The sequence below is a fragment of the Dreissena polymorpha genome, chromosome 7 (assembly GCF_020536995.1).
Source record: "Dreissena polymorpha isolate Duluth1 chromosome 7, UMN_Dpol_1.0, whole genome shotgun sequence".
Taxonomy (NCBI): Eukaryota; Metazoa; Mollusca; class Bivalvia; order Myida; family Dreissenidae; genus Dreissena; species Dreissena polymorpha.
Window position 1 is genome coordinate 36833043 of NC_068361.1, and position 17974 is coordinate 36851016.

The 17974-nt window shown below is 36.4% G+C and overlaps 1 protein-coding gene across 1 annotated transcript in view; it reads left to right on the plus strand.

Moving 5' to 3' along the window:
* LOC127839632 (60 kDa neurofilament protein-like) overlaps positions 1-17974 on the plus strand; it is a 35655-nt gene that overhangs the window by 4653 nt on the left and 13028 nt on the right. Inside the window, exons 2-8 of the mRNA XM_052368017.1 lie at positions 1431-1960; positions 11256-11411; positions 11506-11584; positions 12151-12246; positions 12838-13005; positions 13746-13871; positions 14490-14710. Coding sequence (XP_052223977.1) covers positions 1455-1960; positions 11256-11411; positions 11506-11584; positions 12151-12246; positions 12838-13005; positions 13746-13871; positions 14490-14710 — 1352 coding nt within the window. The 5' untranslated portion in view covers positions 1431-1454. The remainder of the gene's footprint in view (positions 1-1430; positions 1961-11255; positions 11412-11505; positions 11585-12150; positions 12247-12837; positions 13006-13745; positions 13872-14489; positions 14711-17974) is intronic.

The window sequence follows — 17974 nt, forward strand, 5'->3', positions numbered from 1 at the left end:
TTAACCCATTTATGCCCAGTGGACTCTCCCATCCTTCTAAATTGAATCAATTTATTTCCAATATTAGGGATGTCTAGTATATTTATTTCTATATTTAGAATATTTCTTACATAATTCCTTTAAGCAAACAGCGCAGACCCTGATGAGACGCCGCATGATGCGGCGTCTCATCTGGGTCAACGCTGTATGCCAAGGCCTTTTTTCTAGACGCTAGGCATAAATGGGTTAACTTAAACAGAGCATATGACGTGACCTGCTTCGTGTTTTCAGACAAGCCTCTTGTCTAAAAACACGGAAACCTATCCAAATTAGATCTTGTCACATTACAATGACGGAAAATAACATCCCCCATGACGCTTCATGCCTTAATATGAAGAACAACAAAAGGTTGACCCCAAGCGTGTGACCAGTTTTGTCCACAGTGGCATGGTCAAACAAAACTTTGTAGAGGCCAATTATATTGCAACAGTAAGAGTGTGGTTTCAAAAATAAAGACATTTCTATTCTAATATATTAGGACATATTAATCATATGGCCATAGGTGTAGAAGAATACATGCGGAGTTATATGTGCACGGAAAGACAGACGGACTTAAATATACTTTATTTCAAAGCCATTCCAGTATTCCATTTTAATGTCCTAATAAGAGTTGTACGCAGTAAACTATTGCAGCTGACGATTACATTACGTCTGTTTCGAAAAAAAAATTCAATAAAACTGATGCAATTAATAAACGATGCATCTAATATTCTGAAGACTAAACTCGATGTATCTTTTCGAGCTTAAGGCAGAAATGTCGACACATCATTGGCGCGAATCGAATATCATATGCTGTTCATCTATTCGAATGCAGCAGACGGCAGTCGCAGTTCACGTCTGCTTTCCGCGATGTAGAATCGAGGCCGCAGACAATCGATCTCGTCCGGGGCGTCAGAGAAAATCGTTACATTATTAGATGTACTTAGATGTAACAGAATGCTGACGAGGCATAAATAGATATAGAATGTAGACAAGTAGCTGAATAATTCATGTATATCCCAAGTCGCTCTCTCTCGTACATTACTGGAGTATGCGCTGTTATAATGTTCCAGTTCTTATTTAATCCATTACGCATTATTGATACGTCTTAATGTGTCCGAACTGTCTAACATGTGTGTCTTGCACAGACGTGACAAGAAAATTGGTGAACATTATGATACATTGGGTTTTAACGTGAAGCCATACTTGGATGATAAATAGACTGACCTGTTACACATTACAAATGTATGTCTAAGCTTTACTTTGTCATTCACGTCCTATTTGACACACTCAACCCATTTAAACATTCACTCGCTCAATTATATACTCAATTATTGACAAAAATTATACAAACATTGGGGAAAATGCTAGTTTTGCCAACATATTTACACGGTTGCGTTTTCTACTTTCAGAAGTTAAAGCATAGGTAAACAAACATGACATCAGAATCCTCCGAATTTTCTACCCGGAAGCGCCAGTCGATGGGGCCCGGCTCAGTGATTGTGCAGAAGACGGCGCCCGGCGTGCGCATGTCCTTGGGCGGCAACCTTGGATCCTCGATGACCATTCGGCGCAACGTCGTCACGTCGACGTACGCCGCGCCGAACCGGCCCGTCGGCGAGGCCGGTAAGGTCAGCAAGGAGTCCGTAGCGACCGTCATGAACACGCGCGGGAAGGAAAAACGAGATTTGGGCGACCTGAACTCCAAGCTCGCCAACTACATCGACAAGGTCAAGTACATGGAAGCGTGCAACAAGGCGATGACGGAGGAGATTGACCGCCTCCGCAAGATGAAGGGCTACACTCAAGATAGAGTGAAGGAGGAATACGAGGAGGAGCTGAAGGAGGCGCGCGCGACCATCGACACCCTCTCCAAGGAGATTGCGCCGCTCCAGGCCAAGATTCTCAAGCTGGAAGACAAGGTGGACTCCCAGCAGCAAGAGTAAGTCAATAGTGCATTTGCGTAGTGTCGTCCCATTATAGCGTTGTCAGGGACGACACTTTCTGCTTCGACAGGATTGTTATAAAGAATAAGCCAAGCCACTTGAAAACGAGGCAAAAATATAAGTGTAAAGTGTCGTCCCATATTAGCAGGAAAATCCCACACAGGCTTATCAGGGACGACACTTTCCGCTTTTATGTTGTTGTTTTTTTCGTTTGATGGAAGTCTCTTCATAGCGAAAATCAATTTTCGGCGGTAAGTGTCGTCCCTGATTATTTATTGCGGACAGCACAAGCTTATCTTGGACGACACTTTACGCACATGCATTGAGCCCCCTGTTCACAGAACGCGGCCTATATGTTTGTTCTTTTTTTATTGGGCATGTCTACGGAAATATAGTTTCCCAGTTTCAAAAAAATACTGTAGATTGGTTTAAATGAGCCGCGAGCATAGAAAACGGGACTAAATGCACGTGCGTTAAATGTCGTCCCAGATTAGCTTGTGCACAGTGCGCGCAGGCTATTTAGGGACGACACTTTCCGATTTTATGGATTTTATATTTTACAGAAGTCTCTTCTTTGCGAAAATCAAGTTCAGGTGAAATGTGTTGTCCCTGATAAGCATAAGCCGACTGCACAGGCTAATCATGGACGATACTTTACGCCCATGCATTAAGCCCCGTTTTCCCAGAGCGCGGCTCATATGGTTGCTGTACTTTTTTTTACCCATTTATGCCTAGTGGACTCTCTTATCATTCTAAATTGGATCAATTTATTTCCATAATTAGGGATGTCTAGTATACTTATTTCTATATTTAGAATATTTCTTACAGAAATTCCTTTACGCATACAGCGCAGACCCTGATGAGACGCCGCATCATGCGGCGTCTCATCTGGGTCTACGCTGTTTGCCAAGGCCTTTTTCTAGACGCTAGGCATAAATGGGTTAATGGGGCATATAAACGGATATATGGCTTCCCTGTTTTAACATAAAACTGTATATTGTTTTAAAGTATTGATCAAATGATCACAGAGAGTTAAAGTATTCCTAGACATAAACGTAAGTCCATATATGGTATTGTTGATGATGTGTTTTTGTTTAAGGCCCACTTGGGCATGAACTACAAGTTCTCGTTTTTCAAAGAAATATTAATAGTTATACAGTATTTATTTAATGATTACTTAGCAGAAATGCTTCGTACAAGTGCAGTGACAAGAAAATATGCTTCTGATGTAATATGTATAGTGTGCAAAGTTGTCGAACATTTCCCGTGACATACTTGTACTTTCCATTCTCAACATGAATGCTATTAGAACTTGTAAGCATTGACCAACTTAATTGTTCAGAATGTTCGAACAGTGCACATAGTTATTAAACAACTAGTTATTAAACATAGTTGTTTATATCGAACGTTGTACTTTACAAAGTTTTGTGGCATTAACTCTTTCAGTGCTGGAACCGAATTTTGAAGTCTTTGCAAACAGTTTGGATCCAGATTAGACGCCACAGAATGTGGCGTCTCATCAGGATCCAAACCAGTTTGCTTTTCTGATAGTATTCTTTGAAAAAAAATCAAAGAAAATGCTAATTTTAGAAATTCAGCATACAATATTTTAGCAGACGACAAATTTCCTAGCATGCAAAGGGTTAAACTGGGTAGCGTTGTGGATATTTGAACTTATTATTAGTATTAGTATGTGCATGGCTTTTATATCTCGATTATTTGATGCAACATTAGTACTTCTGTGTGAACTCTAGTTTCAATATTTGCCACTTATGCGTGTTCGTATCGTATGAACGCAATGATCAATTAATATATACCTATATTGATTAATTGATTGGCTCTCAATTTAATTTAATTTTTGTTAATTAAATATTTTGCTGACTGATGCATTTAATCAGTTTGTCAAAGATACGCCGTTGAAGATTTCAGTTAGTTTTTTTAAAATATTTAATAGCATGTGTGAATGCATGGGAAAAAGCACACATCGATTAACATTCGACGTATTTTAGCACTATAAATATCGATTAACCGAAACGTAAACTTTTTCCAATTCAAATCATATTTTTGACAATAACAAGACGGCGCACGTTTAGAATATGTAAGTCTACTTATTCTTCACACTCCTTTCAAACACCGATCACATGTTCAATTTTAAATAGATAATCCTGCTTAAAGTCCCCCTTCGCTACTTGAGCGGTCTTTTATATACACCGTATTAAATTGCGCTCAATCATTCATTGAACGCGGCCTTTATACATCTGACGACTTTTTGATACGTCGCTTTTGAAATAAATGGCACTTTGGTCGTATTACGACAGTAAATCCGTCTTAACATACGTTTCATTTTTGCGTAAAGTCTAGTCTGTTTAATGCGCAAGTCTTTGTCAAGCTCTACAATGTAAAGATTTACGTTCATATAATTGTTCCGCGCGAATTATAACGTGTATCTCTTACGCAATAAAAACGTCAGTTTTGAAATGAGCGTCTCTAAAATAACAATGGTTTTGTGTGAAAATGGCGTAACAGCGTCTTATGTCTTTATCACAAACATTTTAACAAATTAGCATCTAATTCAGTTACATAACAACCATGTTTATTTTTCAAACAGGTAGTGACCACTCGTCCATAGTGTGTCCGAAATTTCGGTATCGTAACCTACATGATGTTGTTCGGTTTCAACAGCGTTGGCTTCTATAGACCATTCTCTTAACATGCGGAGTGACGGGGAATAAACAGGGTTGACGTTTCTGTGTATTTTCTATTTGAAGTCAGTGTATTAACATATGACTAAACCCTTAACAAACAAACTATCCTAAAAATGCAATCAAATTACCAGCGTAACCAAACAACTACAGCACAGACGTTGTATATAATTGTCTTCTTTCTACAATTCGCCAATATCAGTAGTTTTTTACAGTTGTACAGGGGAAGAAGCTTTAAGTGCATTCGGCCAGACCTTATATCGAACAACGTAATCTTTTAAGAAAACATGTCTGAGCATTCAAAATTGTTGAGTATCTCTTGAGGCTATACAATCTTTCAGAACAATATTTACTTTTCATTTACAGTGCTTTATTAAACATTTTCCAGTATGTTTGCAGAGGTTCTTCACTTGTATCAGGTCGTGTCAGTTGGTACGCTGTGACAATGTTTGATTACATAGCTACGCTTGAAATATTTGCGAACACGTTGTTGCAACACAGTACACTACACTAACGAAAAGACACTACACTAGCGAAAAGACACTACACTAGCGAAAAGACACTACACTAGCAAACAAACACCACACTAGCGAAAAGACACTACACTAGCTAAAAGTCACTACACTAGCGAAAAGAACCGTTCTTATTAAGTGTCGTATATATTTGGGTATTTCTTTAAGTTAAGTTATCAAATCTGTGCTATGTTTCTTGACAATACAAGTTATGATGTGCGAAAATGCAAATAATGCGCCTATTTTGTAAAAGCCATATCAGTGTCAAACAAAAAAAGCATAAATGTCCGGTTATTTTACTTGTATGTTTATTTAAGTGACTTCACAACTTTTAAGAACATGCGTCAAAATATATACAAGCTTCTCTGAACGATTAATTTAAAAAAATGCCTAGTATAGCCCACAAACCGACGTATTTACCTTAGCTTTAGAGGGCTAAAATTATCATTCCAGCGATTTTTTTCCTTCTTTATAAAGTACCGGAAAACGCCACGTTCCCAATTAGGAAAAAACTACTAATTTCCCAATTGCTGTAAAAAAAAATCACAATTAAAGGGGAAAAAAATATCACTAAAATGCAGCACTTAATTAGTTTCTCTATGCAGCTCAATGGCTTGTACCTAAGTAAATATAATATTGACAACTTGACACCATTTAGTTATCAATTTTAAAGTATTTGGGAGCAAAAAAATCAAATACACCAATTTCCCAATATGAAGACTTCACGACGCGAATTTTTCCAATTTCTGGGTTTTTCGTTAACAATTTTCTCATTGGTCTGGTATCGGTACTTTTCCCAATCGGGTAGACAATCGCTGTATTCCTACATTTATTGCAAAACAATATTCAACTTGTGATGCATTATATCGGACGACACTGTAAATAAACTACTAATAGAAATCTAATGCGTATACTTACACCTTCATACACTTTACAAAGGGGTTGAATACATTTTGATCGACGTTATTTAGAAACTGAATATTCTTTTGAGACACAACTTTAAGGGTTGCTATAAAAAGATGAAACACTTGTGTATAATATCAAAGCAGATTTATTGGGGTCGAGTAATAAATACCAACTGTTATAAAGTCTATGTATACAGTGACGTTATATATCATTGACCAAAATGCTTATCGAGTGTTTTTTTATGGTCAATTAAAGAAAGTCTTAAATAACACCTACGCAGATATCACGAGTTTACACATCTTAACAGTTACACTTGTGCGTAAAGTGTCGTCCCAGATTAGCCTGTGCAGTCCGCACAGGTTTATCAGGGACGACACTCTTCGCTTACACTGGATGTTTGCTAAAAAGAGCCTATTTTTGAAACGCAAAATATCATAAAAGCGGAAAGTGTCGTCCCAGATTAGCCTGTGCGGACTGCACAGGCTAATCTGGGACGACACCTTTCGCACTTGCATTAAACCCCCTTTTAACAGAGCATATGTGCTATGTATATTGTACGTGGAATGTATTATACTGTTTCGCAATTGGCTCCTGGCCATTAATAAATTACCGCATTCTGGTATAAGTATTATACTTTTCTCTCTTACTATACGATTTAAAGTAAACATCAAATTTATCGATGAAAATAAGTTCTAAAGCTTCGAAAATAATGCCACTTCATAAATAAAAGCACAAACCTTTTTTTGCAATTTTTAAGAGCACTCAAACAGAAAACAAGCAGTGTACATTTCGGCAAGAAAGCATTATAAAAACCGTTAAAAATGATAAATGTAGTTGTATTGTGCATTCATATAAAATGTGACATAAATTGTCGATACATATCAAATTTTAAAGAATTTCACATCTTGTAGTTCATGTGAGAGGGCAACCTTTTTTTTCTACACAAACAAACAACATGTCACAAATTTAAAAAGAGACGAATGGTGCGTTAGTTTGCGTTTTTGGCATTTTTGACATAGGAATGCTTCGTCTCCAAACAATAAGGACATGATAAACGTTCTATTTTTTCGGCTGACGAATAAGAACATCTAAATGCATTCTTTGCGACGGCAAAACATTTTGCGTAACGAATGTTACGTCGCATTTTGGTAAAACATTATACTCGATCAAATGCGTTAACCAATTCAAGCGTTAAATATTTGACGTCTTTTAACGTCACTTGAGTGGTGTAAACCAATCTCTCATGAACACAGATACACTACTTGTTGTAGCGGATGACGCTCATATTAAAAAACAAAACCAAGGAGTACGATTTTGCTGAAAACATGTTTATTTAAAAAGGACACTTGTTTAAAGACCCTCATGAAATGTTTAAGTTTGAAAACAACCATGTTTGGAATACACTAACTTTATGATAATATTAAGGAACAAGAGCGGCTATGACAACATACCTCCGCAAATGATATCTTGTTTCAGGTAGAAACAGGACAGTGTGTCATTTTTAATAACTGATCTTGAGTTGTGACAATGACCTTCGACCAAAGAACCTGTTTTTCGTTTGCCACTCCGTCATAGTATGCTTATAACTTCTTCAAAGTTATGTGAAAAATATAATAATGATGTAGACTGCCATTTGAACTTTGACCTTAAATTATGACCTTGACTTTTGTCGTGCGATTAAGTCTTATTAAACAACTTATGCTTTATATGCTTTGTTCTTTGATTATATATCCATGCTAAACAAAGTCACGCTAATGGACACGTACTGAGATTGAATTACATATATTTGAAATTGAAATGTCACATTGAACTTGACAGTTGTGCTCCGGACAAAGTATGTCACGCACAGAATATCAATTGTAAATGAAAGCATATTTTAAATACGTTTCTAACTCTTGGGGTGTTGTTTCTTGTCTAAATATAATGTCTACATTCTCTTGACCTTTATGATAATGTTATGGTCAATTGTCATTTTGCCTTTCTGAACAGACCTGTTAAAACCCATTGCGGAGTATCGGTTACATGGCAAAGCATTCATGTGATAGTGATCTCGCCGTCTCGATTATCTTTAGCACACATTATCTTTAAATCTTCGCGTCGGATAAAATTGTCTTATCACATTTGAGCGTAATGCCACTGAAGCATTCGTATAGCTAATAGGAAACCCTGTGTCCTTGAATAAATTAACAACGTGAATCTGTGTTGCACACAATATTGGCTGCACTAGCTGTAATAAAAAATAATAGCATGGCTTGGATTCAATTACGATATAGTATATGGTCTGCATCAATTATTCGACGTATATACAAAGTTTACTAACATAGCTCGCGTACACAATCTTGCACGAAATCGTAAGGCATGTTTTTTAAACAGGTTACTGTCCAGTACATAACGTTGACAACGTCTTCATTTATCCAAATACAAATACAAGACCTGATTCCAACGTAGTATTATGCCTCACGGTTGAATCATCTTTGCTTTTAAAATCGCCCCTTAAGATGCAACCCTTACCCAACAACACGCAGTAACATATGCGAAATTGCTTTCAACAAATTTAGAAAATGACGTTCACTTACATAATGAAGCATGTTTAAGAACATGTCTTTCTTATACTTTACATCTTCATATTGTTATGCATAACGCCCACACTTTTAGATAACCCAAAGTCACGCACGTTGACATATACTTTACTGCACTCACCGGTTGTGAAAAGCTGCCTTTGCCTTTTAAAATACAGTTCTGATAAATCAAGCTGTATATATGGACCTATTGTTAAGTCGGATCCCCGCCTTCTTCGATTATCTTACAGGACTTTTATGTTTACCCTTGAATGCTCTTATGGGTCTACACTACACTTTCCCTCAATGTTTGGCGTTTTCAGATAACTCATTTAGCCTCAGCATGCACGCGAGCAAAGGAATTTCACTAATGAAATTAAGAACGCTTAACCTAAGTCGGTCTTCTTCATTAACAAATCACATGCTTTACGGGGTCTAAAATAACGTTTTTTACAGACATAATTAGAAATACAGATTGTATGCACCTAAAATGGCAGTAGTACACGCGTAGTAAATCTTCTTGTACACTATGTAAATAATCAGGTTTATTAAGCAAACACTCGTTATTTCCGGTTCAATCCTCGCATTTATTACGTTTCCACGAGGGCATTTGCCTTCTGAATAAATAAGTAGTATTATATTCGTAAAGAAACATCTTATCTCAGCTACTTTACATAATTCTCAAAACACTTGGTTTAAATTTGTAAATCTTAGTTTTCAGTTTTTGTGTAAGCTCGTTTTGGTGTGGTATGTTTCATGACTAAGTTTGTAAAATGTTCAATTTTTAGCACAAGAAACTTTTCATATAAATATCTTATTCAATTACATGTCGTGAATGTATGCGCCTTATTACGTTTGTCACCGTGACCATGCGTGTCAATGTGTGAATTAATTCAGACCACACATAATGAGATTTTATTGCGCATTTATTTCCGTAAACAGTCGTGTTAGTGCGCGTAATAAAATAGTCCTTGCTTTGTAACGCGTCCTTTTATCACAGATTCATGTTATTATATCCACAACATGTCGTAAAAACTCGTAACACAAAATATACGGTTCTTATTCTCTACGTTGGTATAACAAATATTTATGTGGACTTTTTTTATCTGCTTAATATGTCAAATTCGAACCAAAAAAATGAACATACAATATCATGTATGTTTCCGAAAGCAACATGTTGTGTAAATCATTCTCTGGCTTGCATATATTTTAAGCCACGTTTATGCACAATCATACGTACACTAAATCAACAACTGTGCGGTGATTTATTTTCCTGAGGCTATATTCATCAATAGATTTCACACAGATTCACTTAACGTTACCGTGTTTGTGTGGTTGGAGATTTATCCAATACGTGCATGTTACCGTTGATTAGAGTGAAGGCAAAATACGTGTATTTACATGACTGTATCAGATAAGATATATTGTACATGCCGTGTAATTAACAAACAAATTATAATTAAAAAGGTCATTTAACCTTAAAAACATTTGTTAAAGTTAGGCTTGTGGAAGGTGCTACTCCTACATGCACTATAAAAGCATAACGTTATAACATGTCATTAAAGCCATTGTCCTTGACAAGACGGATTTGAAAACAGTTTGCGTTCATTTGTATTGTTTTATTATTCCAAAAACTTTTAAATTAACGATTAAATATAGAAATATACGTTAATCAATTAAGGTTAACAAGTCAACCGTAAGATTGCAGACAACCGGCTAAACATTCTTGATAATGTAACCAGGGTCTTTTTATTCGATAACGTATTTCACTGATCTCTACGCTCACATACATGACAAACATACATTCATGTACAACATCAGATTGCATGTACACAACGCACACGTGTATCGATTCGTCATAATTTCGGATCAACTATCCCGTGATGCATATAACAAGATCAAAAGATCGAACATTAATACCCAGTACAGCTGTTTCGTAATATGCCCTCGTGAAAAGAACTAATTAAGCGCAGCTTTCACCTTAGGCATGCCTCTGCCAGGTCGTCGATATTGCAACATTTGATCAAGGACGAATCCTTGCACAAAAAAAAATCAAATAAAATTATTCTAAGGAAAGGCAACTCTTAAGCAAGTGTATTTCAATATCCGGGTGATTCCCCTTAGTTTGAAATCCACAGTAGTTAGAGTCCTTTTGCTCACAATTAAGTAATAAATTACAAAACGATGCCATGCAGTTACATGATCAGTTTGCTGTCAAGTCAATAAATAAAACACGAAGTCATTGACTTTGAGGATCATTTTGCTGACAAGTAAATGATGCATCACAAAATGATTTAATGCACGTTCAGGATGAGTTAGTTGACAAGGAGATCATAAATAACTATACGATTTAATGCACTTTCAAGAGTTGTTTGATGATTAAAATGAATACTGTTAAATCATTTATATACATTGGCATGAAATTTCGTGTTGTTTTTTTTTAAATAAAGAACACGTCTTATTTATTGATTTTTGAAAAAAATATGCGTCGGTCATTTTCCGATGGGCTTGTTTTAAGTTTGTGGATAGTTAAAACCAGAAAATCAACGAAAATAAATTTCCCACGAATAATAATGATTTTACAGTAGCATAAACGATGTCATGCACTTTCAGGATCAACATGCTGAAGAAGCACAAGGACGAGCTGCAAGGTCAGGTGCAGAAGCTGAACCAGCTGATCGGTGACCTGGAGGGAGAACTGGCCACGCTGCGCAACCAACTAGGACGCGATGGGCAGGGAGAACGACATGCTGAAACAGGACAACCTGCGTCTTAGGGAGGACAATGATAGGATTAGAGAGGTGAGTGGGATGATGGGAGTTATAGAAATGTGAGTGGGATGATGATAGTGTTAATGTGATAGTGACGCCATGGGCAAGAAGAATGAAACAATAAAACAGGAGAAACTGAGACTTAGGGATGACAATGTTAGCATTAGAGAGGTGAGTAGGATGATGATAAATGTAAGTGAAATGTTTGGTGCGTTAACAGCACAAAGTCCTCTGGGATTTGGAAACTCCAAACAAGAACTCAGCAGAATGTAAAGGCAAAATAAAATAAAGGCAAATAAGACTAATCAATTATGTACGTGCGTGCGACAGGTGTGTTTGAATGAAAGAAAAGTTGTTAGCTGCAAACATGCTCTGGATAATTGAACGCAAAAAACAACAGAATATATAATGAAACATAAAGCAAAAGCAAATACGACTATTCTATTATAGTTCAAGGTCAACTATACAACGGTTAAAAAGGAAACAAACAGCAAAGCAAATACGACTTTTCAATTATAAACCAATGTGAACTTTACATCAGTGGAAAAGAATTCTTACTAGCTTTGTTGAACTCTGGAAATTAGCGACTACACATACAGCATAATACACATAAAACGAATGCAAATAACAGTATACATTTTCAATTTATAAAACTAATATTTGCCAATGTTTCGGGGTTAATCATTTTAACCATTTGTCCGTCTCTTGTACAAATCTTTTTATTTCTTTCATTGCAGGACTTCGAAGCCGCTGTTACCAAGCAAATTAACGCCGAGAACGAGCGCGACGCTCTTGCCGAGGAGTTGCAGTTCACTCAAGATACACTCAATGCTGTAAGTTTAAATCTATGTGTTTTAGCTCGATTGCATCGAAATCACAAGGCAACTTGAAATTCTCTCGAGTTTGTTCCCTGGGTAGGACCAGTACTTGGTGTCTTTTTGAAGATCTAAAGAAAGCCACCACAGTGGGGATCGAACCCATGACATCCCAGCCACTAGGTGGATATCATATAAACTGCGCCGCGGCGACCCCAATTCTGAAGTACATACATACATACCCATCGCTACTTTACATTCAGCAGTGTTGGCACCAATGTTTTATTATGTATCCGAGTATTGAAATCTTAAAAATATTTTGTTTGTTTGTAGATCTCTTAGGGTATACATAATTTTGATTTTTAGCCAATCATCGACCACTAAAGGCCTCAAAAAAAGAGAGCGTTAAGCTCACATTTCAATTTATTTTCATTTTATAATTAATTGGCATTTCGCCTTTGGCCAGGAACATACATAAAAAAGAAATATGGCCAAGACAGGGAATCATAAAATATAACATAATCAAAGTTAAACAAATATGACAATAAAAAACGTTTTAAGGTTTAATATTTCCACTAGTTAGCATTTGTTTGTACTGAAACCTTTCAGGAAATCGAGGAGCTGAGGAGCCTGTTGACCAACTTCAAGTCCGTGCAGCCGGACATCCAGAAGATGTGGAAGAGCGAGTTCAAGGACTGCATCCAGGCCATCCAGGCCGAGTACAATGACCAGCTGGCCAAGATGACTGAAAGCACCGAGAGACGCTGCCAGGAGAGGGTAAGTACGTGGGGCCCATGGTCACATAGGTCCTAAGACACAGCTCAACTTAAGTCAGTCGAAAATTAACATGACCAAGGGCATCGAGAAAAGCGATGGAACGTACATGGGCTCCATAATCACCTAGGTCCTAAAAAATAACTTAACTTAATAAATTCATAAGTGACCATGACCAACAGCACCGAGGCTGCAAGAAGAGGTTATGGATCATGCTCACCGACGCCCTAAGGCAAATCGCTACTGAAGTAATGCTTTAATTTGGCATTGTTATGTCCACATTTAATTCCATATGACAATCAATGTTGTTGTGTGTGTTTTCAAATCTGGTATACTAAGTATTTTTTACCTTTTTAGATGAAACGTCTTTAATTGGCTTACCAAAGAGTTATATCGTGGTTGAATTGCATCAATAAGCTAATCGAGACTGACTCTTAAGTTTTCATACTAATCAAATGTCCGGTATTACTATGAAACAAAATAAAATCAGTTAAAGCAAAAAAAGTGCCGTTAGACATTGAAATTTGAAGGCACATGGTACCTTTTTGCACCAACGGGGCGTTATGTAAAAAGTCGGCTGGTGGAAATTTCACTTATGCTCTATGATGTTGGAGTATGATTAACATAATTCATGCAAAGGTTGTATTCTCCGGGCTGTTGGAAAGTTCCCATGGTCAATTTGATGTCATTATTGTTTGAGTTACTGGATTACAACAATCTAATGAGACGATTGTATTGTGTAGATTTCCAGCATGGAGAACGCGTTCAGACGAGACAACACTGACTCCAGCATCACGAAGACCGAGAACAAGACCCTCAAGTCGCAGCTCGGCGACAACAAGGGCAGGATGGCCGATCTGCAGAGGGAGGTATGTAAACGTAACGTGCGGTTACTTCCCATGTAAACGGATGCGTGCGGTTAACTCCCTTATATATTTAAAGCAGTTTATTCCTGTTTATGTAAACGATAGCAAACTACAAAAGGAGGTAACTCCTTGCAACGGTGACATTCTCTATATGCACGAAGCAGCGATTACCTCTCTTATATGATATAAGAAGATAATCTAGGGGAGATAAATATCGTTCAAACTCCTCGCATCGGCCACCCTTCCATATATAAGAAACGCTTACCTCCCGTATATATAGGCAGCAATGAACTTACCTTTATTGTAACACTAGCGAACTTCAGAAGAAATTTCGAAACGTTCAAAATCCACGAAGCATTAACTTACCTTTTATATTAGTGACGGTTACTTCCTTTATATAAGATCGGTAACGAACTGTAGAGGTGCGTAGCGATTAAACTGTCAAGCGGTTACCTCACATTTACGAGAAAAAAGTTTCAGGTGGAACTCATTTTCAACACAACGCGTGGTAAATTAGAAAGGGTCGCTTGTTCCTTCTCAATATAGGTTAAATGAGAAATATTTTTATCTGTTGCAATTATATTTCAGAACGTTTTACGTTTATTTAACATCATATTTCAGAACGATCGTCTGCGCAAGGAGTTGGAGGACCTCCAGAACAGGTTGGACGACGAGTGCCGCCAGTGCGAGGAGGATAAGGATACCCTGCGTATGCAACTCCAGGCGCTCGAGGCTGACCTTGCTGAGGTCATGCACGATCTTGAGGGCATGAAGAGCCACAACCTTGACCTCGAGCTGGAGATCGCCTGCTACAGGAAACTGCTGGAAGGCGAAGAGAACAGGTCAGTGACCTTTATATTATGACCTTGACGTTATAATTGTATGTCCTTCTTGTTTTGACCTTATTACTTTGAGCTGTTGAGCGGTATTCTGTTTGCGAGACGCGTCATTGATGGAAATGCTATATATTGCTTTTTTCACATTGGGGTTGACCATTTGACGAATGACCTCAATGTACTATTTATTTAAGTTTTATATTTTTGTGTACAGCATTGAAACATAATTTCAGTGTTCTTCTTTTCTGTTTTGTTTATAGCAATGTAACAGATTGCACAGTTTGGTTTGTCTTCACGTTTTGTTTTGTTGCAACAATGATTTAAATCACTGTTTTGTTTGCATGTTTTCTGTTTTCACGTGTATTTAAATCGGAATATTAGTGTTAGGTTTCGCTCATTGACTTTTCGCGCATTTGGAAATACGTTATACACATACAGGATGACCCGTTTATATTTAATATAAAAACGTGTTGCCGCATTTATTTTTATAGTATTTGGTAGACAATTTCGATGTTGAAACGTTAGGTTTTTTCAATACTTGTAAACGAAACATCCATTGACCGTTTATGCAACAAATGTTTATACCAATCATCGTTCGGATCTACATGCAATAATGTTGCAATACTAAACAACTTCAACCAGGACAACGCTTATGCATGTATATTTGACTGCATTAGTTAGAAAATATTTGCAAATGATGCCTATGTCTCGGGAAATTGTCAGACATGACAGTATATGATGCATGTAAGGTAGATGATATATAAACCTACCGAACGATTTTATAGAATGGCGTTATACTTTAACAATTTATTTTTTGAAAAGTTTTATAACAATTTGAATTAACGTCGTTTTTTATTAAAATGTGATATCGTTTTTATCATAGATAACACATGCATTGTCTGTTACGTCGACGGCAGCTTCTTCAGTCATTAAATCTCATTAAAATCAAATCATAATGGCTATCTTGTAATCTGATCTCATAAATGTATTGAAAACATATACAAAAAAGACTATAAGGTCGAGATTTAGTAGAATGCCTATCATGACGAATACTTGACTATTGAAAAACAAATTTTTAAAAAGCAATATTTAAGCTAACTGGAGAGGGCTATACGTTATACCAAATGGTAAATGATTTTAATGAGATTTTCTACCTTGTCTCATCTATTCATATGTGCACACCATTTTAACAATCATAACTAAATATAATCTAAAATTGTTGGTTAAGCAGATAGAAGTTGAACTAAAGCCAAATGCGATTTACTATAGTATCGTATTTAGTGCACCCCTATATAATCTATATAAACACCAATACATCATCTTCACAGAGGTAAAGATGACCGGTAAGTTTGGATCCCTTTGCACGAGTGTCTTTGGTAGTTCCTGTTCCAGATTCACTATGTACGACTAACTTAAATAACAACGTTATAAACTGTCAATAACAACGATGCTGGTAAGTTTAATGATATCCGCCCTCCGTTTGTAATTTTGATATTTATGTCTGATTTAGTTATGAAATGTTATAGACTCTTTCGTATTACTTTCGTATTCTCCCAAAACCACACCCTGTATAATTGAATCAAATTACAACATAGTTAAACGTAAGTGCAGTTGCAGACAAGTAATTGTATGTTATTTATGCAGTAAATAATCAGCTTTCAACATGTTGATCAGTGGTCAAACAAATATATACTTTTATCAGTAATACAGTCTTAATATTCAAGGTAAACTGTTCTCTATGCTGGAGTGCGAGATATCGTGAACTCATGTCATTATAAAATAAACTTTTGCCACGAAACTCTTGCTATTAAGGTTGTTCATCAAAGAAATGGAAACAGTGACAATTTACAGATCTGCAATTTAGTCAAATTGCGTGCTCTTGTGCTGATTGCATATTACGCGCAAATGTGAATTCGAGTTAGTATTTCAAGGAAAGTAAAATGACTATACATTAGATGGGTGGTTTATCCAGTGGTAAGCGTGTGTACTTTGGTCTTGTTTAACACGCATCCATTCTAATTTTTCTTTAAGTTTACTAATATCTTAATTCCTAACAACAGGTTATAGTGTTCAATGATTTTAATTGTGAATGCATTTGTGTTATTTAGAGTTAGTTCAAGAGTTAGGCTCATTTTAAAGTTTTAACAGTGACAAATCGTGGAGAGAATCGATTGGAAAGGAATTTGGTAACACATAATAACCTACTTTAATTCACAATATTGGATGTGTAATGGCCATCAGTGTACATAACAATGTTTGTCGGGATAATACTTTTGGTCTTTTTTAATGGTAGCAAAGGCTCGATGTTATTAAATAAATTCTGTGACTTATGACTGCCCGCTTTCTTGCAGATTTAAAGGGTGTTTGACATAAATTTAATTGGTTGGAGACGATTGCAAATCCGTCTGAACAGTTGCAAGTTGCATGTATAGAATTAATATGACCCGTTATTGATATGGCAAATGTATTCCATATGGTTAATACAAGCTCAAGGTTGTATTATAATATCAGTTAACTTCAGATCATTTGACACACTGCAAAAGCCACGTAGAACAACGAAGATAACTATGGTTTGCAACTCTTTAAAAACGATTTGTCACTGTTTCGTTTTAATTTCTGTCTACAACTATTGTATCATTTTCTTGTAGTATTGATCCGACAAGTCGCGGGTTTAATGACGAATACTACAAATTGCTAAAAGATCAGAGGTGACTCTAATCCCATAGCTATCAAATCCTGCATTGTTAAAACTGGCTTGGAATATTTTGTTTTATTTAATTTATGTGATTTTTTAAGGTGATTGGCAACATAACAACACATTTTCAAAGGCGGGAATTTCTTTTCGTCTAATTTTATTTGTATATGTGTCAATTTGTTCCATTAATTTGGCAAAATTACAACATACATGTATTTGCAAATGCTGGAATTGTTCTACGTCCAATTTTACTTTTATATTTGCCAATATGTTCCATTAATTTTAATATGCCGAGTTTGTGTCACCGTCTATTTGGTTATCGTATTGGCTTGGGATCCATCTTGTTCTTTCAGCAATTTAGTGTTTTTTAACAATAACAAAATAGAACAATAGTTTAAACTTGTGTTGCTAGGTGGTGTTTATTGTAGAGGCATCTAGCTCATCAGACACGAAAAAGTGTGTTTGCTCAACTCTGAATTTGTAAACAACAAAACATTAAATGATATTTTCTTAAAGTTCAATGATGACCTTAAACATATAGATCAAAGGTATTCTTTGTGTTTACTGACAATTAT